Below are 24,731 nucleotides of genomic sequence, written 5' to 3'. Positions count from 1 at the left end.
ATGCCTAATGGCACTTGACAGCTACAACACCCTAGGTTTTAACAAAGCATGCGATAAAACCGTTTGGCATGGCATTGCCATCTGGTTTTCCAGCCTCTATTAAATCTTTCATAAAACCTTATTGAAAGCCAATTGGATTTTATTTCCACCCGGTTTTATGTCCGAGGCATAAAACCCTGTTAGAACCTATTAATTAGCTCCTGATTGTTGGTTGCGGTAAATGCCCAAATAAAACTATTAAGCAATCAAGATGCTACAATAAAACCTTAATAAAACTTGGTGGTGGTTAGTTGGTTTAAAAATGTTACTTGGGTCACGATCAAAAACTCTGGGAAATTTTGGAAAACCTGGATCGTTTTTGTTGACCATAAGCCGTTTTCCAACTTTTTTTATGTCAGAAATTCTCACAAATCGATCGCTAAGACTCTAGGATGCTGAAAGGCTAAGATGTTGCGTCATTGAGACGCTTAACGCTGATATATTGAAACGTTGAATAGTTGAGACGCTAAAATTTTAAGGCGTTGAGAAGTTCAATCGGCAAAACGCTAAGATTCTGAGACAGTTGGATGTTGTGAGGTTGAGATGTTGCGTCGCTGGTAGCTTAAACGCATAGATATTAAAACATTGTGAAGTTGAGACGCTTAGATTTCAATTCAATTTGTTACGCCTGAACTCAGGGTTGCTGAGACGCTAAGGCGATGATACATTGAGATGTTGTAAGGTTCAGATTTTGAGACCCTGAGACTCTGAGTTGCTGAGATATTGAAACGCTGAGATGAATAACACCTAGACGCTGAGACATTGAGACGTTTAGACGTTGTGACGTTGAGACTCTGAGATGATAAGATTCTGAGACGCTCAGACTATATATTTTGTCACTGAAACGTTGAGACGTTGATAAGTTCCAAGACGCTTATACATTGAGACATTCAGCATGAATAGCAACATTCTCCCACTGTTCAATTGCACGACCGGCGATACTTCCAGAATCGCTCTCCAAAGATTAATAACCTCTCACAAGCGCTCAGAGTCCATCCCGTACGTCCTGTCCCGCCTTTTATAAGCTTCCTTCAGTTCCGTTCTGCGCTGAATGGCCCAGTTGAGTCAGTCTCAATTGATTCTGATTACGACGACGTGTCTTAACCCGTCTACCCCCGGCCTCCTCCCGATCCCACAAAGCCAGGTTATTTCCTTCCCATTCATGAGCGTTCGTTTCTTCGTAATTTTTCTTCCTTCTGCTTAAATTTGCATGACGTGTGTGCACTCATCTTGTTGGCTTTTATTATGTCGCGCAAAAATCCGACTTGAAAGACATTTCCCGAACTTCGGGGCTCAAGATTGCGCAGCAGTTGTGCAACGCAACCCGTCATTTTTTTTTACGTTTTTTTATTTTTTTGCATAAATCATAAAACAAACGTAAAACAACACTCCAAAAAGGGCAGGCCAGTTCCAAAAATATGCGCACGGCTTTCATCTCGCCAGAGAGAAGATATTTATCTCCCAAGTTTGTGTATCGTTTTGGAGGGAAAGCAACGGCTTAAGTTGCAGCATTTTTATGGAAGTAAGGAGGACAAAAAGGTCACGCAACGTTTATTAATTAACCTCCCGAGTGGCGGAATGCCAGACAACGATACCGAGGAACATGTGTTTGGCCCGAGACAAATGACTTGATCTCACCCAGGCAAAGTGACACAAGCGAGCTGATGTGCAATATGCCCTGTTTTTTTTTTTGGACAGAAATGGATCGCTGCATAAACCTTATCTTGAACATTTTGGACGAAAAACTAAAAACGAACTCCTCCCTTCAAAATCAGATCACTAATCCCGGTTGAAATGTTGAACAATTGAACCAATAAAACGTTGAAAACGGAAGGAGCTATTAGACTACAACAAAACAAATAACAGTTGACAGTTTGGCAGTTTGTCTGCTTTGTTGGTTTTCCTGCATGCATTTTGCCTTGTGTTTTCCGCAAAGAAGTTTGCAGGTTTGGCAAAATGTCAAACACGTAAAAGTGCGAGTTTGTTTGATTGGTGTTACACCAGCTTGAGACGCTAAAATACTACGACTTTGAGACGCTAAAACGTTAAGATGCTGAGACGCTAGTCTTATGAGACACTTAGAAAATGTGACGTTGAGACACCGACACACTGAAACTTTGAGGATATGAAACGGTCAGACACTTGTTACTTATACAGTATGTAAAAAAGTATTTAAAATGTATGGAATTTCGTAATTTTTGTTTTCATGGAACAAGCTTACTTACAATTCTTAAAATTGGCTCGTTTTGGGGAGTGATTTTTGAATTTTTTTAGCCAAAAAATATTTTTTTTTCTCTCTCAATCGCCCTGCCATACCCAAACACAAGCTTTTATGGACCATGTCTGTACAGGAATTTGTTCAGGGGACATTAAACTATGACTTGAAGCCCAAGGCGACCAAATTTGAATGACTTTATTTTGATTGTTACGAGCATTTCTGAAAAATACTCGAAAAATGCACTTTTTTTCATTCAAGCTCCGCGCGCGAGTTGTAAACCATTTTTGGGTTTTTTTTTGTTGTATGGAAACATTGTTCCTGACATCCTAATCTATCATTCTAGGGGTGAGCACCAATGATTTTACAACTTTTATTTTTTTTTGGGACGACCTAAAGATGTTTAGCAGGAATGGAATAATCGCAAAAAAGCATTTTCTCATGTGAACTTTCTTCACCCCCGAAAGAGAGAGGAGGCGAAAAAGGCAAAAGAAAATCGCTCCCGAACTTCTCTGAGAAAATCAATCAGTTGAAGATTTTTTTTTGTAAATATCCTTGTTGGCACCACTTAAAATTATTTATTTTGTTTTGTTTACACACATTGCCCATCTACAAAAAGTGACAGGCCATTTTTCGACGTGTGACGTAACACCTGCAAGTGTAGTAGTGAAATAGATGTTCCGCCGAATAATTCAGATGATGATATTTTGAGACTCCTTTTACTGATTTTTCGTGCGAGAGAGAGAAGAGCCATGTTACTGTGCGTTTTTTCTCTTGACGGCGTTTTTTATCTCAAAAAAAAAACTATCATGATGATTCTACCAACACTGATGTTTATACATATAGAATGGTGACGTTGAGACCCTGAGGTGATGAGCTTTTGAGATTCTAAAACGCTAAGCTACTGAGCTGCTGCGAGGCTTAAATATACAGTCGACTCTCTGGTTGTCAATATCCAAGGGACAGTCGAGGAAGAGAATCATCAGTTTACAGAAAGATGCAAAATGAAGACTCGATTGAAAATATTTTTTTTTTCTTGATACCCAGCTATGGGAGAGAATCATGGCAACGTCCATCAAACAAAAACAAACTAATGTCAAACGCCCTTCAAAGTTTCGTTTCGCCAAGAAAAATGTCTATGCAAGCCATGAGAAAGTGGAATTATTGACAACCGGAAGATATTTTTAAAGCAAACAGAATCCAAGGGACCGTCGAGGAAGAGATCCTTCAAGCAAGGGAAAATATCGAGGAATGAAGATAATTGAAGTATGCAGATTGAAGGGACTTTTTTTTGATTTTGAGATGCTTAGTTGCTTATTTACTGTGATGCCAAGACTCTGAGATATTCAAACGTTCAGAGGTTAAGACGCAAAGGAACAAAAACTTTGAGATTATGAGACCTTGAAACACTGAGTTGCTGAGACGTTGAGACGTTCAAGTGCTAAGACATTGAGACGCTGAGATACGGACACTTTGATATTATGAGACGCTAAGACACAAAGTTTACGAAATATAGTGTCAATGAGACGTTTGAAGTAAGACGCTTAGGTACTGATACTGCGATTTTGAGACACTGAAACGTATAGACGATGAGGCGCTCCTAGGTTCGAGCAGAAACTAGCAATAAGACTAGAAAAGACCAGGAGATCGTTAAAGCGGATGGTTTGATTGTTTTTTGATTCTGAACCAAACCCCGATGGTTTGACACCAACTGTTGTCAAACGAACGGGGTCACTTTTTAGTTTGACACCTCTTTTACACGGAGTTGACACACACTATCAAACGTTTGTTTTGATAGTGTGCGTGAGCTCCGCGTAAAAAGTGACAGTTCGTCACTTTTTAGTTTGACTTTGTCAAACTAACCGGGTACAAACTAAAAAGTGTCAAACGAAAAAGTGGCCAACCACTGGGGGTTGAGTGTAGAACACCGAGCTTTTGCTCCAACTTTCATCGGTGCAGTGTAACAGCTGAATAGAAAACTGTTGTTCTTAACTTTTTATGAGTCTTGTCAACGAAATGTCAACAACTCCCATACAAACCATAACGCACTGACTCATCCCGCAGTCAAAACCCTATCAAATTACCATCATCTCTCGAGGTGTAGACATCCCTCCCGCATCCAGACAAACCCGCCGATGGCACGCGCACTCCCTTCAACGGGGAGATTTCAAACGTCACCGATCGGTTCCGACAAATGGTTAATGATAGTTTGAACAACACCGCAAGAAAAAGGGATAGCAGCGCTCCCCTTCCGGGCAACGATTAGTATTCATTACCGCTATGGTGCACAGGCCGGGGAGATGAGCGCAAAAAGTGAGACAGCAGGTGCTCGAAGAGCTGGAACGTTGACACTTGATACGGTGCAACGAGTATCGGTTCCCGATACAAGTGTCGTGGGGATTTTAATAGCCCCGTAAAACGGGGCAATATTGCCGTCGTGGCGTTGTAGCGATGTATGAAATATGACGCCCGGTTGGTATACTTCCTGCTTCGCAGGTTCCTCGGAACAGGACGCGTTACCGGGAATCGTCAAACTAGGTGACTGTTTGTACTACTTAGCGGTTCACTCCGGTGGTTTACTGACTCACTGACTGTGAACTCGTGGTTTGGTGACCACATCAAACGGCCGTGCGAGTTCTTTGTGGCATAACGTTTCGCACACAACAAATCAATGCTCATTAGCGGTGGCGACGGGAACGGTTGACAGCGTTGACGACAAGCTTTGATGGCCAATTGAGAGGTTTCGCGCGGTAATGAAGTACTTGGAGGTTCTGGGAACTCTGAAGTGGAGTCGCGTAAGTTTTGTAACGCGTTGATTTTACGTGAGAAACTTTGGTTGGCAGAGATTGTCCTCCTTCGATAGCCTCTCTAGAAGCCGACTTTAGAAAAGATGAGTTGCGCTGCTAGGGAGTTGCATTGTTCCGATTCCAAGAACCGACCAGTTAAATTAGGCTTCTACGGCGGTACTAAAACCAATCTAAATCTGCGATAACCACGCCACTCGGAGTGCTGACTCAGGGAAACTTCAGCTATGTCAACCATTTCTCTCGCCGCACGCATAGCTACCCACCAACATCGTCCAATGACCTCCACCGGGCCAACGACGATCATTTTTCAAGGCCCACCTACGAGTTCTACGCCCTCCGAAGAAGAAAACGCTTTTATTTGTCACTTCCGTGAATCATTATGTGTGTGTCCCCCTCTGGACAGTATATCGCGTGGCCCCCTAAAGGGACGGAGAAATGTTCCTAAATCATAACTTTAATCGCTACGGGCCGACCCAAGTTCAATAGGGTTCTCTGGTCTAGTAAACCTCGCACATGGAATTCCTCCAGGAGACCCTTGCGAGCCCGGATTGTTTATGTATGAAATTAAACAAAATTGTTTCCTCTCTCCCTCGCTATACTTTCTTCCTTTTTTTCGATACACACGATTTATTCGATACGCCATGCGCAACAGGAGACCCTGAGAGGGTAATTTACCGCGGCGAAGAGGTCAGATCAGACTGAACATTGGACAAGGAGGGGGAACGCGACACAGTCGCCCAATCGTAACGACTGACGATCGGACGGTTGTTGAGCGGGAAGTTCGGCGCGGAGTTGGATGGGGAGGTCGTGTCGTGTTTTGGAGAGATTAAATTTTAATTGATTCTCCATAGTTGAGTGATGTTTGGGGGATTTCAGTAACCATCATGGTCAACAAATCTGGAGAAATTGTGACAATCTGTGTTGTTTACGTTGACCAGCAATTGTTTTCTAACCTTTCATGCAAAACTTCTTTCAAACCTGTTGTTGAGACGCTAAGACGCTGAAAGGCTAAGTTGAAGCGTAATTGAGATGCTAAAACGCTGAGATATTAATGCGTCAAGAAATTGAGACGCTAAGATATTGATACTTTGAGTCGTTGGAACGCTAAAACGCTGAGATGCCGAGACACTACGACGATGAGGTATTCAGACGATTGGACGTTGTGAGGCTGAGATGTAGTTCCACTGAGACGCCTAACAAAAAGTTGAGACGCTAAGAACTAAAGGCTTTGACACGATAAGACGACAAGACATTGTGACCTGAAATTTTGAGACGCTAAATTACTGAGTTTGCTGAGATATTGTACAGCTGAGACGTACAGAAGGTCATATATTGCTACATTGAGACGCTGCAATGAATAACATCAAGCCACTTGAGACGTCTAGGCGTAGAAGAATTAGAATTGAAGCGTCGAAAAGTTGTGACGTTGAGACGCTTAGTTTTTGAAATATTGTGAAGTTGAGACGCTGAGACGTTAAGATGCTATGTCGTTGAGACGCTGGATGTTGAGATTCTGAGACGTTCAGATACTGTTTAATTATATATTGTGTCGCTGAAATTATGTCTGCGATAGTTATGAGAGAATGGGATATTAAGGCGTTGGTACATTAAAAAATGAGACGCTAAGATGTTGAAATTTTTAAGAATCGGTGTTATTGAGCTGTTGAGACGCTGATATATAAAAAATGAAACGCTTAGATGTTGAACGATGAGATGCTCAGGCATAAAAGTGTTTCACGTCAAAATTTTGAAATTCTGAATGCTGGACACTGCGTTGTTGTGACGCCAAGGCATTTTGAAGTTGAAACCTTGAATAACCGTCAAAAAATTTAGTTCAGTTTGCCGAAGTGTCAATAGGCAACATTTCGCTTCATCAAATCAGAAGATCGCTTCATCAAATCAGAAATTGTTTATCAATTAAAATCAAGTACGCTTCAATGTTCCCGCATAGTTTGCCCTGAATGAATCACTGATCTACGAAGAAGCCGGGCCCTTTCAGCTTCCAATCTAACTTATCACGCACTGATTGAATAAAAAACAGATTAATCAATCGAGCGGACGCCCTTATGACTCCATCAAACGCTACTGTTCCAGAGCAAAATCGGCACTTTACAAGAATGTCCGACTTCTATCGACACCACCGCCATCGAAGGATCTCTTCTCCCCGACGACGACGACCTCCGGTCATAAAAATCAATTCAAATTGCATTAGCCTGTGGTGCGTTGAGATGACACTATTGTCGACTTCGGAATACTTGAAACGACACAATCTTTTATGGTTCAATTATTGTGGGGCCGTCTTTCATCGGGGGACCCACCGAACGGTCACCGCCTTCAATTGGATTATAATCGTTGGCTAATCTGAATGCCCCCATGGGAAAATCGGCACCGAGGCAGGTTCCGAGTCGTTGGTCATCAGCTGATCTGCAGTTTGGAAGTCAACCTTATGAATATTCATAAGTTATCTAAACGGCGTCTGCTGAGGAAGTACAGTGGAACTCCGGTGGTTTGACATTCAAGTTGATTTGACAAAGTCACTTTTTGACAGCTTGGTCTAAACAACCCGGTAAGAAATTTGCATGTTTTGTTGTCGACATTGACGAAAATCGGAGCAATGTCTAGCAAAATGGAACAAAACAAGTGAAAATCAAGCCAGGAAAGTTCTACTGTGTCTAGAACTTTAAAGCACTTTTGGTGCAGCCTCCTGGCATCGGTTCTTGTGACGCTTCCCCAGCATAGGTTTCGGGTCGGGTTGAGCAATTACGCTCGTTAGCACATTTTCTTCTTCAGAGATTCTTTCAAGTGGTCTTTGGGGAGGCCTCTCTCACTCTCGAAAGGGGTACAAAACGCAGCTAAATGGTTGAAAATAATGGCTTCATTGTGACCCGAGCTGGCCATAAGGAATTTCTGTGTATGAATTCCAACAAAAGGCGAGGCATTTCTCACGGGATCGCGAAGCGAAAGTGTGAACTCTTGATACTCTGTTTAGCATCGCTGCGTCATAATTGAATTACGCGCCTCGACCGTCCGGAAGTTGTGGAGGAGGAGAACGGAGCTACGCTCGAACTCATTAATCCGACCTAAAACCGTCGTTACTAATCAAACAGAGCGAACGAAACCGCTGTCCGGATCTTCTGTGGTATGGTCGTTAATGTACCCACGGCGCGGCAACACCGTCCATTACTGTCAATAAACATCGACCATAACTCAATCGATTAGCAGCACCTCATGGAAAAAAGGGAAATCTCCAAAAGAGAGAGATACGCTCAGCCAAAACCTCGCATTTAAGTCGAGGGTAATTTATGCGCCCCGCTTGAGACGACGCTCCTAAAAGCGTAGATTTTCGTCGTTCTTGTTCTTCTTCAACATCCTCCCACTACAAACACGTCTCCGAGACGACGATGTCTACCTTCTCCGGGTTGTGTGGACCCTCTTCACACAGGGAGAGATACTCGTAGAAAGAAGGACCGCAGACATTCCGAGACTTTGTTTACGGCGCGTGGGCAGACGACACCCTCCTCCTCTTCGTTCTTGATTCCTACAGGTTCTCCAGGCCAAGTCCTCGAGACGAACCCGCGGTAATGATGCACGGGTTGACACCCGTGTAACCTTAATTACCCTTCGGGTAATGTTAGATAGTGATCGTTTTGTGGGGTTCCAGGGATGGAAACATCGCAGCAACCAATTGTCGGTCAGTGGTGGAAATATTCGGCATCGCGAGGGATCACTCGTTCGCGAGTATCCTCGCGATTTGTTGGCGATTCTGTTTAACTCAGAGTTTAATGAATCACTCGTTAATGTTGTGGAGTTTCAGAGATGGAAAACATCAAACGAATCAACTGTCAGTCAGCAATGGAAATTTCTGACATCGCGAAAGATTAATTTCACTGAACTCAGAACCGAACCAACTTCAACCCTGTCATGCTAGTATCTAATCTTCGATCCAACCCATCATTCTTACGCGATGATCCCGGGTTAACCGCGCTGTCGTGACCCCGCTGGATAAGCCGCTCTACGCACGCGGGTCTGTCTCACGACCCCTCAAACTCTGTTACAACGGATCCATTTGTTTATTTTCGTTCGCCCTGCTGCTGCATTGTAAATACGGTCGCACCTTGTTTTTGCCCGAGCCCGAGGTGTGAACGACAGAGAACATGACCGAGATCTTCGGGGCCGGATAAATCCAAGCTGGGGCCACCTCCTCCTGGGCTTGACGGTAACTCTCAGCTATGACCATAAATAACGCGACAGAGACGGCTCAATTCTGCGCTTGCACTTAGATGGAGTTTCACGGAAAATGCGCCAGTGGTGAGAAACTGTCGAGTCGCGGGTCACCTTGCCCATTTAAGAGATGATCTATTCACACCTCTCCTTATTAGCTGTGCGGAGAGCTGTGGAAAGCTTGTCATTCTTCCCTCAACAATGGGCTGATTGAGTGCTCTTCTGTGCGCGGCACACGTGTGCAAGCTATGCTCTAAATTTAAATCACAAATATGTGCGCACTCCCAGCATAAGCATTAAACAGTCCGGCGGAGAAGGTGGGGGAGGTTCAGGAATGCCGCGATCACTTCTTCGGCGTGAGTGTAAATTAACTCTCCGCCTTTTAGTAGTGTGCCGCTAATATGTGTCATTTTCCATTCTTGAAACACGGCAAGAACGCTTAGAAGGAAAGAGGTGTGTAAAGTTTAATTCACAGGAATGTTGGATTGAAGGGAACAGCCGCTGCTGGCGGCTTCTTTGCCGGAACGATACGCGTGAGACACGACATTTCCATTCCAGGAGCACGAGAGTGCGATGTTTTGGAAGCACTTAATCAACTGCAGAGTGCTGGGTAGTAATCAATCAATTAGCGAGTAGGTGATTTTGACGTGAACATTCATGAAAAATCAATGTCGAGGTCTCTACAATGTATTTAATATCGCATATCTTCAGACCTTCGCTACCATACATTTTACTGTCATGTTATTGACAGAAGTGTCACCACTCCCTTGGAGGAAGTGTCATCACTCCCTTGGAGGAAGTGTCATCACACCCTTGGAGGAAGTATCATCACTCCATTGGAGGAAGTTTTACCACCTTTAGGAAAAGTGTCATCACTACAGAGCGGATTCGTTGATTCGAATTTCGCCACTTCGAATGTCTGCTAATTCGAAGGTAAGCACTCACACGTCAAAATTGAGTGATCAAAATAATGTTTACAATTCGACCCCTTTGTTCATAGATTTCCAAGCACGTGGTTACGTGCATTTGACAGCTGCCATTCGTTGCATTTAACGAATTCGGATTCGTTTATTAGAATACAAATATGTTATTCTTAATTTCCCACCATTCCACAACAGAATACCACTCGACTTTCTTCATTCGTACAATTTCATGCAAATCCACTTATAACTAATGTTGTCAATTTCACAGCGCGCAAGCTAATTGTTTACGTTCCACACGTCGTACAAGCACCCTTCGGGCCTGTCACTCAGCATGAAAATCCGGTGTAAATTTAAATCACCACGTGCTACTTTTTCCTGGAGAAGGCGCGCGCTCGCGCTCATTTCCTTTCACTTCTTCCACAAAATTCGCCAGAAATCTGCATCTCAATCATAACAAAAATCGCTTCGTGACAGTGATATTTTTTAATGAGAGCAATAAAAAGTAGCTACTTTTGAAATGCTGCTGGAAATAGGGGAGACAAGATTTTGTTTTGGCTCCGAGGAGATATTCGTTACAACCTCATCATGGGCAGCACATTATTTAGTGTCGGCAACTGTGGAAATGGAGAAAAAAAATCGCAACGTTCGTGGCGAACCTAACCTATAACTGCTAACAAGACCGCGAGGCACGAGTTCATACGATCAGCGCACGAAAGAGTAGCAAAACAAGAGATTGGATTAATGGTGCGAGCCGCCCTCCCCGTTAAAGGAGAGGTGAGCACGAATGAACACTTCCTTCGCCAATCTTAATCACAGATAAAGACACGTGAAGCTTGATTTTGATTCGTCGTCAACGGTCATTTTGAATCTAGAGTCGACGCCCTACGCTTGTTGACATTTCTAGTTTTGACGCACCAAAATTTGAGTTCTAAAATGGTCAACAGATGTCACCCTGATATTCTTGCCCACTTGTCTATGACACATGGTCTCAAGTAGCGCAGATTATGAGCGCTTATTACCCAGTTTTCTTCAATGAAGGGATTACGGTTGTTGGGCCCAGCTGTTGAACTCGTTCCCGATCACCCAGAAGTCCACACGTCCAATCCGGCACGAATGACGCGAGGTTGAAATAAATTTAAATTGAACCTTCCAACCAACCATCCACTCCCGGGTGCAGCAAAAGAAAGTAAAGAGAAAAGAAACATTGCAACTCCGGAGTGCATGCACTACCTTGTACGGAGGAACCTCTGCACTAGAAACTCGGGAAATGGGAGCAGCACTAACTTCAATTTATCCGGCTCTGTAATGGCAGAGAAAGAGTACTGTTATCTGACTCCCCTTTATCTCTCTCTAGCTATCTCTAACTGCGCGCCAAGTTACACCCGAACATGGGCATGCTTCCAATCTAGGCAATTCGCGCAAACTTAATCCGCGAAATTAAACCGCGATATCGATCAACGACGTGATTCAATAACGATCTCCTTATCTTCTTGTTTCCAGATTTGCCGAACGTAAGCATCGACACTAGCAGCAGCCATGGGTGAAACCGACGACAAGGATACAGCGCCACCGACGGCAACGGAAAAGGGAACCGTCGAGACGCCCGCCGCCATCACAGAGGTCCAGGAACCGGAGCCGGACGCAAAGGAAACGGAAAAACTGCTGGCCAACAGCGAGGAAAAGACTGACGACAAAGAAACGGAAAAGCCCACCGTAGAAGAGAAGAAAAAGAGCAGCAGCGAAAACGTCAACGGAACCACGAACGGCGAAGAGATCATCAACATCCCGGACGAAACCTCCACCGAAACGGCCAAAGCGGACGACGAGAAGAAGCCCACAGACAAACCGAACAAGGTGCAAGCCGAAGAGCGCGAGGTCAAGCCGAAAAAAGTACCCGCAGGTGCGTTCAAGCTGCCCGGATTCTTCAACAAGAGCAAAGCCAAGGAAGCGGACGGCGCCGACAACGAGCTGCTCGAGAAGCAAGACACCGAAAAGGAACCCAAAGCCGTCGAAGCCGCCGCCGAAGAGAAACCCAAACGGGCCGGATTCTTCGCCAACCTGCGACTGCGAAACCCGTTCGCCAAGAAGCAACCCGACACTGCCGCCGCCGACGATACCAAAACCAAACCCGAAGAGGAAGAAAACGACGAAGTGACCGCCGAAGCCACGGACAAGAAACCCGACGAGGAAACGCCTGCCACCGAAGCGACCACCAAGGAAGAGGAAGCCGGCGTAGCCTGCACCCAAAAGGGTCTCCTCGACGCCCTGAAAGTCCCCCTCGCAAGCATCATCCCCAAGCGGTTCAAATCCGGAGGAGGTGAAGGCGGCGAGGACGACCTCGAGCTCGGCAAGAGACCAAAGAACCGCGCCGGTCTGGCTTCGATGGAAACGCTGGACGACTCGCTGAAGGATACGGAGACGAAGGATACCGTCGACAAGCCGGCCGCGGCGGCAGCCAACGGAACCGACTCGGAAGCTCTAGTCAAGCCGGACGAGAAGAAGGACGCGGAGAAGGGAGAGGACGGGGAGGAGCCGACGCCGTCCAAGTACCCGTGCTGGGAGCGCTTCCGGACGTACAAGTGCTCTGTTGGTGAGTAATCCTCTTTTTATCAACGCCATTTTTTTTTAATTTTGACCTTCATAAATTAGAATCACCTATCCAGATTTTTAAACGAAGATGGCGTTCGAATTGTGAACGCCCGAAATGTCAAAGTCATGCAGTGGTACCAACATTACAAAAAAAGTGTGCCATGGCATGACAGCCATATTTTTTTTTGTAATGTTTGTGCTACTGAGCGATTCTGACATTTCGGACGTTCACAATTCGAACGCCATCTTCGCTTAAAAACCTGGATACAAAATCCCAACTCGTTTATAGGAACGACTGTAACAAATCCGCTCTGAACTTCTCTACAATTTCGAAAAAAATCGCGATTCGCAAATTTTTATTTTTTTTTGTTTGGTTGAAATTAATTTCCAAATTTTTAAATCAAGCTTAACGTTTCAAATGGTCTTAAAATAGATAATTGTCTTATTTCTTATACATTTTTTTCCTTGAGAGTGATTTATATTTAAATAGTTTTATCGATTTGCAAATTTTCAGAGAGAAAATTATAGGACATTTTGTACGCCTTTCAAAAAAAAACTCAGATGTGCTTTTCTTTCAAGAAGTAATTTTAAATTGCAAAAAAGAAATTAAATATCCAATTAGTGGCTTTAACATGAGAGCGGTACTTTTTATCAAAAAAATTGCAAGGTAATTTTCGATTTCAAATTCGATCTCGATCCAGATTTTTGATATTCTTAAAAAAACATTTTTGTTCATAATTTTTTTTTGTTCATAACCTATTTTTTTCTGAAAATTCGGAAAATTCCTAATTATAAAATTATAAATAAGATCTATAAATGTTTTTTTTTGCGTTACGTAATAAAAGAACGCTTCCAAAGTCGACTCGAAAGGATAAGAAAAAATTCTATTATTTTTTCAAAAACTTTAAAAGTTGAAGTTCTGATTGATGAAGTCCCTGATCTGATCTTTCTGATCTCTCAAGTAAAAGTTTTTTCAAGATTTCACAACCAAGCCAATATCAATATCGAAAAACACTGAAGGAGCCATTACACTACCGAAAACACACAAACTCGCACTTTTTCGTGTTTGACAGTTTGCCAAACTCGCAAACAAGGGAAAATGTATGCAGGCTGACGTTTGTACAAACAATTCAGGCAAACAAACAAAGCAGGCAAACTGGCAAACTGTCAAAAGTTCGAGTTTGTTTGTTTGTTTGCCGTCAATTTATGTAGATTAGAAAGGTAAGGCGGGTTTTCAAGCTGTCAAAATAGTTAGTTAGCACGAAACCCGGATTTTATATCGAGAGTTTGAGAAAAGTGAAAATTTGACCATTTTCCGGGCAAATTTCACCGGATTTTTTCTGTGGGGTTGTTAAGCATGCCAAACTGTACCGAAAAACGCTTTTAAAACACAAATATTTTTTCAAAAAAATAAATTCAACTAAACGCGTTTTTTCGGTTCAGTTTGGCATGCTTAACAACCCCACAGAAAAAAATCCGGTGAAATTTGCCCACAAAATGGTCAAATTTACACTTTTCTGAAAATCTCCATATAAAATCCGGGTGTCGTGCGAACTATTTTGACAGCTGGGAATTACCGCCTTACCTTATCTAATCTACATACCTTGGTTTGCCGTAATGTAATAGCTCCTTGAGAGTGATTTATATTTGACTAAATCCCGAATATAAGCTGGATTAGACGAGAACTCCAGCATCCCAAGCAAAATTCAATTTCCATACCGTTTCGTGTTGGAAAGGTAATTTTTCGTTGGCCAGGCATACTGCGTAAAGTTAACTGCAATCATGGATAGCAACAACAACTTAAAAGTGTTTCAAAGGAATTCATTTGACCAAACCTACGACTATCTAACAAATCTCGTGCTAATACCAACTTTCCCCTTTCTTTTCCCGCACAGACGACATCGCCATCATCGCCGGCATCGTGATCTTCCTGCTGCTGCTCGCGCTCATCATCGCGTTTACCTTCATCGGGCGGGGCGAACCGGCAACGGCGCCAGTTCGCGACGGCAAGTACATCGAAACGGTTACGTCGTGCGGCAAGGTCGAGGGCATCCTGGAGGACGGTGCGTTCGCGTTCCGCGGAATTCCGTACGCGGTTCCGCCGGTGGGACCGCTGCGCTGGAAGGCGGCTCAACCGATCGAGAACATCAACTACTGCTGGAACGATACGCTGAAGGCGCACAACTCGACGCCGGTTTGCTGGCAGTTTTACGCTGATGGGAAGGTCGATGGCAGTGAGGACTGCTTGACGCTGGATGTGATTACGCCGCACGTGCGTTACGACAATCCGCTGCCGGTTGTGGTGCTGATCGGGGCGGAGTCTTTCACTGGGGACTCGCCTGGAAAGCTGCGACCTTCGACGCGTTACGCCCGGGCACGGGATGTGATCTTTGTGCGACCGAACTTCAGGTTGAACGTGTTTGGGTTCTTGGCGTTGGATCAGCTGACGAAGAGCGTACATCCGCCGACTTCGGGCAACTACGGACTGTCGGACATTATTGCGGCTTTGAAGTGGATTCAGCTGAACATTGCTCACTTTGGTGGTGATCCGAAGTCGGTGACGCTGTTTGGACATCGCGCCGGTGGATCGATTGTGGCTGCGTTGGCTTCGTCGAACAAGACCTCCAAGCTGTTTGCGCGCTCGTGGATCTCTTCCGCGTCTTCGATTTTCCCAGGGAATCCGCTGGCCGATTCGGAGGCTGAGAACAGTGCTTACTTGGGTCGCATCAAGTGCGAGGACGCTGAATGTCTGCGTGAAAAGGAGGATGAGGATGTTTTGGATGCCGTCCCGGACACCTGGAGACGTATCTTCCCGGATCTGCCGACGAGCGAAGAGAATGCCACTGCTAGCCACGAGTGGCTCGTCCTGGACGGACACATTCTGCAGCAGCACCCGGCCGATGTGTGGAACACCGAAACCGGAAAGATCAAGTACGTGGTCGGTTCGACGATCCACGAGAGTCACTCGAGCAAACTATACCTCAAGCATACCGAATGGACGCCTGAGCTGGTCACCAAGCACATCAACGAGAGCAAGATTGGCGAGTTGGGACTGACCGAGGAAGCCATCAAGCGATACAACGCCACCTACAAGGGACTGGTCGCCATGATCTCGGACATCCGAACAGTCTGCCCACTCTACACTCTGTCCCAGAAGCTGCTCACGTCTCAGTTCTACGTCGTCAGCCAAACCGGCGGCGAGTTCAACATTGCCGACGTCGACTCCGACATCCAGGCCATCCTCGGCCGCTACGAGCCCAAAACCCCGGAACAGCGCCGGTACGTGTCCGCCATCCAGCAGCTGTTCTACCACTACGTCTCCCATGGCGAAATCAAGTCCGAGCTGCGACGAAAGCTGCTCGACATCGGCCAGGACGCGCTGCCCACGTACAACTCGGACAACTGCGACTTCTGGATCAAGAACGACGTCGTCCCGCGGTACGCGCGACTCGACTAAGCTGTGTGCGTGTGTACGAGCGTGTGCATTGTTCTAGGTATTAAACGCCAAGCGCCAAGAACAGAACCAGTTATATTTAATGTAGCTCTCTCTCTTTCCTCAGAGAATAGACATTTTTTCCTCGAAAGCCTTTTGATACGAACACGTTTTTTGGGGGATTCGCGCCCGGTTTCTTTTTTAGCGGGGCGAACCCTTTTCCCCCTCTCTTAACCGCCCGTCATCCCTTCCAGTATTAAGCAAATATTCACCCTTAAAATGAGGAGGTTCGTTTAAGAACAGTTTTGACCAAATACACACCCCCGATCGATCACACGTAGATTTCACTAAAACAAACCCCATCGCGTAGTGACGAACCCGCTTTGAAACGCATTTTTAATCCACATGAATCCATCGCATAAGAAAGTAAGAAGAACGCGAAGCCAGCGCGTGCGTGCGCGCGTCATTATAGTTAGTCCCTTTTTATTGAAGAAAAACAAATGAATAAAGCAAAAAAACATTAATAATAATGAAAAGGCTGTAAAAAGTTATAGCTTCTAAATATTAAAAAATAACTAAGTATCGTATTGGGAGCCGTAATATATTAAAACAAATCTCACTAATTTATAGCAGAAAATGAGCATACGAAGAGAGAAAGAGAAGAAACGTGAACAAGTTCAACGGGAACAAGAAAAGATGAAGTGAAAACGACGATAGAATGAACAAATAAAACGACACGCTAAAATCATAATTTTAGCCGGTAACGCATATTGTTGTAATTTATACCTAATATGTAATATGTAATTATTATGTACTATTTTTCGCTTTTTTTAGTTCCATGACAATTTAGTGATCTTTTAAGTAAGGCAACTTTAATTTGTCTCTCCTGAGCAGTAGAAGAAGATGAAGATGCAGTTTAAGTGAAAAATAGTTTAAGCATTCGCAAAGTGCGCGAATAATTCATCACAGCAAAAGAGAGGATATAAGTTTTACAAACACACATACACACATAGACAGACTCACAAGCAACTATTTTAGCAAGTCGATAACGAAGATTTTTTTTTAACTGCAACAGTACAACCGATAATTTGTTTGAGACAAATGCCACCCTCAAAAAAACATTCGTGCACTGTTTTGTTCCGTAAGAAAGAAAAAAAAAACAAAATACTCAACACAGTAAAAGGTAATGATGATTCCATGTAATCCCCAACATAAAAAATACATTTTGCGACAAATAAGAATGAAACAACAAGAAAAAAAAACACACAACACTGATAGAAATTCGCATTATATGATAGGAATGCAATGTGTAAAGAAGGTCAAAAAAAAGCTAGAAATATACATTCGTCTTTTTGGGATTGTACAAACTTTGTTTTGATTTTTAGCGTTGAAAGAAATTCAAATATTCTCTGCTCAACTTTCAGCTTGGTGTTTCACCACATGGAACAACGTTTCATCCTGTCTATCCGGTATTCTTTTAACTTTTTCAGGCATTTTTTTTAGCTTTAAAATCGATGAACAGGTTGGACGTGGGGATCTAAAACTCGCGACATTTTTGGGGGATTTGGTGTAGCAAAAATATTTGGTGCATATGACAGAAGATGATATGTGTCAGAACATTGTTCTCACATTGCCCTCCCTTCTTGTAAATCGGTCATATGACTCCCTCTTTCCACTCCTCCGGTAGCTGTTCTGTGTCGAAGAGCTTGCCAATGCAGACAGGCCGCCAGCTTATCCAGACCCGTCGTGTTAAGTTTACGCAACGATACCATCCTCCCTATTTGATGGAATACATACCATATCAATCAGCAAAGCGCACCAGGTACGCGTGCTGTAGCAAGAAGACGCTTCCATCGTTCTCTGTCTTGCGCTGCTTCTCTCTAATGCCGAATTTCTGGCAACGGTGGCATTACGCTGCGTCCGTCGGGTTCTTGGAGTAAAACCGCCAGTTTACCCAAAACCCGTCCAGCGTCTTAGTCCGTACCCGTGACCGTTGTCTTGAGCAAGAGCACTTTTATCTCCCGCAGTTTTATTCCGGCGTCCGAAAGGCGTTTCTTCACGTCAGAAACCGGACGGTCTTGGTAGCCCTGTAAGACTACCTTAACATTGGGTTGAATGTGTAAAAGTGGAAGTTGCTACGCTTCAATTCTTCAAACACCAGGTCGAAATCCTTTTTGCTCAGTGTAACCACTTGCACTGACGACTTACCCATTTTCAGACAATATCCGAGGCCTTCCAGCAACTCGTCAACATCGTCCGTCAACGTGTCCCAAACAAAAAATGGAGGTGGTCTTCGTTCCGTTGGAGAATTATTCTTTTTTGACGTCGACACTCTTTTCCGTGCACGACCATCGTCGTTGTCATCGTCGATAGTGCTACCGTCGGTGTTGTTGTTGTTGCTTTCATCGTCGCTCAGCATCTGGAACTCGTTCCTGATGGGAATGTTGGCGGATGTTGATGTGCTAATGGTTGTGGGACCGGAAGTACCTGAACGGGTTCGCAATGGTGATCTTGGAACATATCCGGGATGTAGTAACTTTTTGCCAATTCCTTCTGCGCTCACGTTCCCCTGCGCGATGGCGGTCGACACGGCGTAGGTTTGTTTACCTTTTTGCACACGGCCGGTAGACGAACTTCGCGGGTTTTTCGAGGCCGCACTCGAACTGCCACGGCCACGGCCGGCCTTTGGCATGCTGGAAAAGCAAACTCGCGGGTAATCACAATCAATTACGGCGAAAAAAAATCGAAAAAACGATGGAGCACTGAGCGCTTGACTGCTGTTAGTTTTCGTGCGTACACGGAGATGAGGAAAATCTCCATATAGAATCCGGGTTTCGTGGTAACTATTTTGACAGCTGGGAAATCCCGCCTTAAGTTATCTAATCTACATAACTTGATCTGGGAGAGCCCTTTTTGTAGATAGGATGAACGACACCATCTTTCCACTACTTCGGTAGCTTCTCCTCCTACCAGATCTTAGAAATCACGTTTCGTTTCTCTCCTCCATATTTGAAAAGCTCACCGGGTAACCGATCCTTGATGGCAGCTTTGTTGTTCTCTGTTTCGGTACCTAATCTCTTATTTTAACGTCACCTGTCGATGCTCCAAGGTTTGTTCCTGCGCCGTCTCGTGCTCGTTTAGTACTGATCCACCTATCCAACACCCCACTTTTGTTTACAATCAGGTTTCTCCCGCTGTCCCTGCACATGTCGGCTCGCAGGCACACTTTGACAGCTCTGAGTGTGACACTCAGTGTGAAACTAGCCATCAAACGAACGTACCATTAGTCTGAAAAACCGTTACAAATCAACACAAAGGCAAATACTTCTCCACATCTCCTGGCATCTCACTTCGCAGTTCGATCCGTAAAAGGCTGTCATCCCAATAAAGCACGCAACGCAACGACACAAACGTACATCTGTATGGCTTTATTTGTACGAATGTGGTGGTAAAAAAAGATCCACTTTCTCACGCACGCAACTTAATCCCTAGCAGGAGCAACATGGTCAACCTAATACACGGTACCTTTGGAAACTATCATCATCAACTCTCTCTCAACAAAACGTACTTACGCTCAACAATGGGTCGCGCCGGGCCTCGCTACTCGGTGTAGGCCCGGTACACGCGGCACTTGGTGTCGGACAGCGCCGCCAGGAAGGCCTGGTTGTCGGTGTACACGGGACAGATGTCCCACAGCACGTCCGAAACGGGCAGGCTCTGCAGTCTTTGGTTGCCCTTGCTGGCGCTCCAGGTGGCCAGCTGGCGATCGTCCTGCAGGTAGGCCGCGACCAGGGTATTGTTGTCGTCCACGCTGACCTGGGCACTGCGGATCATGTTGGGTTCGACCTTTGAGCCGGCGATCGTGTGTACGATGTGAAGCGCGCAGATCGAGTCCAGTTTGACGAGACTGGCGAGGATGTAACGGGCACGCGGGTGTCTACTGCTGGGCCGGGTCGTCAGCATGATGTAGCCAGTCTTTTCGCAAAAGTTCATCGCCGTGAAGGGCCCGTCCACGTTTAGGCGGGTGGATTCAACCCGTTGCGCGGCAGTGTACTCAAAGAACCAACACGACGTCAGCTTACAGACGAGAAAACCTCCGAATGGGATTGAACTGGTCGGCGACACCGGGCAGATGTTGATGATCGGTGAACAGTCGCCCTCAGTGCGGAACTCCTCCACGTGCTGCTGATTATTCCGAATATCGTACACGTACGTCCCGCCGGACTGGGTGCCCAGGTAGAGGAACTTGCTACGCTCCCGGTCAAAGGCACATGACCACACGTTCGAGTCGGGCGGAGTGAACGTCATTACGGACCGGCTGTTGAACGTAAACATCTTCACGCACCGTTCGCTGGTGGCCGCCGTGAACAGTTCGTCCTCGAGATCAATGGTAATGTCCCGGATCATCTTCCCCGAGATGTGCAGCACCGACGAAAACTGGAACGATGGAATGTCAAGAAACTTGATAGAATATCCCGGAAACAGGTTCTGCGTAGACTTTTGCGACACCAGCAAGTGCTGCCGTTTACTGCCGTAAGCCATCACGCGACAGCCCGGCTCTCGACACAGCTCAATGGTCTTGTCCAACGCTATCCGGTAATTCTTCACCATACGTGCAATACTCGACACTTCGCCCATCAACGACGCGTTCGTGCGCAACTCGCCCGAAACCCCTCGCTGCTCGTAATCCTTCAACCTGGCCCGCAACTCGCTCGCCACCGTCCGTTGCACCTCCAGCTCCATCCGAGACACCTGCAGTTCACCCGCAAGCTTGCTAACCTTCAGCTTCTCCTCGTCGACCTGCTGCCTAAGTCGAATCTCCTCCGAGTTGTCAACCGCCCGCACGGCCCTCGCGTACAGCGGACGGATGTCGCGCAGGCTAGCCTTCGTCTTGCACGTAGCACAGCAACGACTCTGCACCGGGTTGTCCTGCAGCCAGCGCTTGATGCACATGTACCCAAACAGGTGGCCACACTTGAGCGAGATCAGCCGATGTTCGCCGGTCAACGTCCAGCTGTCCAGACAAATCGAACAGATCGTCCCGTCGTCATCGTCGTCGTCCGGCGCCTGTTGGCCACCTCCGGAGGACGACACGGGCGGGGGTTTGGGTGGGGTGAGCGTTCGGCGACGTTTGCCTGGAAAGAATGGAAAGTTTGACGAGTTTGAACAATTTTCTCTTTGAATTTTAAACATTGAATCGACAAAAACATTAATCTTTACTCACGATTCCGGGGCGACTCGGAGATCACTTGCACCACCGACGACGATGACGGGCCCGCCAGCGCCACGTCCTGCTGCCCCGGTGCACCTCCCTGCATTCGTAACGTGTCCTCTATCAGTACAATTGGCCCTTCCCTGGTGGCTCTCAGCTCCGCCGTGATGGCTCTAATCGCTTCATCAGCCGCCGTCGCCGTAGGTTCTTCCGTTCTCTGCTCATCGTTCGCCGTCGCTTCTTCCGTTGCTCCCCCGTCGTCCTCTACGATTTCAATGGTGGCCTGCGCTTCCGGAACGGGATCCATGAGCATACTGTTGTTCAAGATTATGACCGGGGAGAGAAATCCGGGCTGTTGGATGCGGGCAAGGTCAATCTCCATGTTGACCGTTGGTTGCTCGATCACCAGCGCATTCGCGGACTCTGCAGGATCCGATGTCTCCGCGACTGGGACCAAATTTGCGGGGTGGTAAAGCTGCTCGTCCTCGCTCTCTTCCTCAAGCAGTATTTCCTCATCACCATACTCCACCTCTTCCTCGTCGTCGTCCCTCGATTCTCCTCCGTCCGGAACGAGGGCATCTTCGTCCATCTCCGTGTTGGTGGCCACTTCAACCAGCACAGGTTCCTCCTGGTCCTCACCAAACAGCTGGTCCGACTCGCTGGACAAATTGTGATCACCTTCCGTAGCCGATTCCATCACGCTGGACCGACGTCGACCCGCGGGTTCTTCCCCCCATCCAGCGATCTCTTAACCGATACGCACTTTCTCCGTGGGCTGGCGCTTGTTTTGTGTATGCTTTTGCGATGCTACGACACAGAAATCAGCTGCTTCACCTGGGGGAGGAGGAAAAGCGACTCAGCAAAATAACACACACAGAAATCTCGCAACCCCAACTCGAGGAAGTTCAACGGAATCCGCGATGTCCCCGCGTAAGGAAAACTCACTTACCTTGGTGGGACCGTAACGGCTACGGCGACCAGGTTCTATTTAGGAATCCTTGTTACAATTAAAACGCACTTCTGATTTTGATGCTGCCACTTCCACTGTGCACTGTCCCGTAATGTTGCTTGAAACGATTTTATGCTGCTGCTGCTGGCTCGGACAAAGTTCGTAAACAAAGAACATTGAACTGAATGACAGAGGGCTGGCTGTGAAGGGGTCGTGCGCAGAGGACGTAGTGATGTAATAATGAAATGGTGGAGGAGAGAGGGGGTTGGGGGAGGTAATATTAAAAAATATCCAAAATTTTTCATGATTCTTAAAAAAAACTCAAGATAAAAAAATTGAAAGAACAAGCCGTAGTCTCAACATTTGCAAAAAACTTCGAGTATACTGCATACGCCTCGGCATACGCGTATCATTCGCACATAATATTTTCATTGTCTGCATACCGTATTGACGATATAGACCCTATATTCGTCGTATTTGAGGTCATATCTACCCAAATATCAGCGTGAATATCATACGCACAATACTCGCGCAGTATCGAGAAATTAAAAGTGAGAGTGTGTGCGTGCAACATGGAGTTAAACTTTTTGAAAAGCCTTGGAGAGCTTCACAGCAACTGCACAGAAAGATTAACTCCATGTTGCGATTTGACAGCTCGATTCCTTGGCTGCATACCGTATCGACTCCAATATTGGCTTCATATTCGTGCAGTATCAGAAGCAGAGCTGAAAATGTCAGTGGTCCTGACGTGAAAATCGGCGACGCATACACTATTTTTTTCAGATCCATTCACTGAATCGCAAAACCGTGACATAAACAAACCCGACTCAGTCGTGAGCAGGCTTGCCACAAATACAGATTTTTCAGCACAGGCCCGAAACACAAACGAATTTTTTTACAGTTAAAATAAATTTGAGCAGTTTTGTTAAATTGGCCAAAAAGATAAACATTGTTAGGATCTTTTGGCATGTTCAGTTTTTGGTAAGAATATTATTCTTTAAAGTTATACTCGATTGAGTGTTTGGTATTTGCCAAAAAAATCTGTATTTGTGGCAAGCCTGGTCGTGAGTGCCCTAACTCACTGAGCAGCTGCAATGCGAGGCAGTAGTCGACCAACGCTCATTCGACGCGCATGCACACACATAAAGAAACAAGTTTTTACACCAAAAGTTGTTATTTATGCGTGGAAATGTAATTTTGAATATAAGTTATGGTTGTTTTAAGTGCTTTGCACAGTCTAAGGCTTTCTAGGCCCAGTGAAAAAAATATAATTTAACTCAAAAATGACGAACTCCTCGTCACAGTGTCCTGATGCAAACAATGAGTAGCTGTCACAGCCCTGAGAAGTATGTTGGCTGACATATCGGGCAGTCAGTCAAATAAACCAGCTAGAAGTCGCTTGACAAAAAAAAATGCTAGAAAGAGATAGGAAACCTGATGCAAACAAACTTCCAGCTGTCATGTAAACAGCCTTCTAGATCTAGAACCATTCAATTATTTAAAAATAGTCAAAATAATGTTTAGAGAGGATTTTACGAGTCAGTCATACGACACGAATTGGGTGAGTGTAGCTCATTTTTTCACGTCTCTCATTCTCCAGCAACCAACCGGCACGAGTCAGGCGGCAGTGGTTGAACGGACACAGTAGGCTTACAGTCAGATGCTAGCAGTGAACTGACATTTTGGTTTGCTTTAGGTGTACGCTGGGTTGGAAACATTTTGCAGGCCTGATCAGAAGTGAATTGCCCTTTGTTTAAAATGCATTTTACACTGTTGTACTCAGTTGTTTTGCAATCAATATTTAGTTTTCAAAAATGTAAGATTTGACGAAAACAAAAAAATCGAAAATAAAAACTTTTTGCTGTACTGCACATTGAAAATTTTCAAAATTCAAGAGATTTTTGTATAAACCCAAACATACTAAAAATGATTCTAGACACAGAAGAATGCATTTTGACGAGCATTTTGAACTGATTTCAGCTGATTGTACATAAATTTCCAGTTTTAAATTTTGCCGTCTAATTTTTCTGGCCGTTTTTGAAGAGAGAAGTGGGTTGACAAAATATATTTAAAAAATATATTTATACCAGCCTTGATACCAGCCTTATGAATTTTTGGTATTTTGGTATTTTTGTATTTTTGTATATAAATAACGAATAACACTTTGAATAACACAGTCGAATTAGCGAGGCCACTCTGTTTAAATAAATGAACATTTTTATATACAGTTTTCTTCAGAACAATAATCTGTAATGATTTTATTGATAAGTCTGCAAAATATACTTTACCGATAAATCGGACGTTGCGCGCGCTCCAAAAGCAACCCCCTGGCACCACTGTAAA

General features: G+C 45.1%; 2 protein-coding genes across 2 annotated transcripts in view; one reads left to right on the top strand and one right to left on the bottom strand.

The window, feature by feature from the left end:
- The window catches only part of LOC6041007 (neurotactin), a 51,924-nt gene extending 34,334 nt beyond the window's left edge, over positions 1–17,590 (top strand). The window contains exons 3-4 of the mRNA XM_038262421.1: positions 11,706–12,795; positions 14,690–17,590. Coding sequence (XP_038118349.1) covers positions 11,742–12,795; positions 14,690–16,251 — 2,616 coding nt within the window. The 5' untranslated portion in view covers positions 11,706–11,741 and the 3' untranslated portion in view covers positions 16,252–17,590. The remainder of the gene's footprint in view (positions 1–11,705; positions 12,796–14,689) is intronic.
- Positions 17,591–19,636: 2,046 nt separating this feature from the next.
- LOC6041008 (E3 ubiquitin-protein ligase RFWD3) lies at positions 19,637–22,567 on the bottom strand. Its single transcript, XM_001850271.2, has 3 exons — positions 22,389–22,567; positions 21,452–22,273; positions 19,637–21,362 (listed from the first exon to the last, which is right to left on the bottom strand). Exons 2-3 carry the CDS (start codon positions 22,134–22,136, stop codon positions 19,828–19,830), a joined length of 2,220 nt encoding a protein of 739 aa, XP_001850323.2. The 5' UTR covers positions 22,137–22,273; positions 22,389–22,567; the 3' UTR covers positions 19,637–19,827.
- Between the last annotated feature and the right edge of the window lie 2,164 nt (positions 22,568–24,731).

Source organism: Culex quinquefasciatus, chromosome 3 (genome assembly GCF_015732765.1).
Source record: "Culex quinquefasciatus strain JHB chromosome 3, VPISU_Cqui_1.0_pri_paternal, whole genome shotgun sequence".
Lineage (NCBI taxonomy): Eukaryota > Metazoa > Arthropoda > Insecta > Diptera > Culicidae > Culex > Culex quinquefasciatus.
The sequence above is the reverse complement of the archived record's forward strand: the minus strand, read 5'-3'. Positions and strand labels throughout refer to the sequence as shown.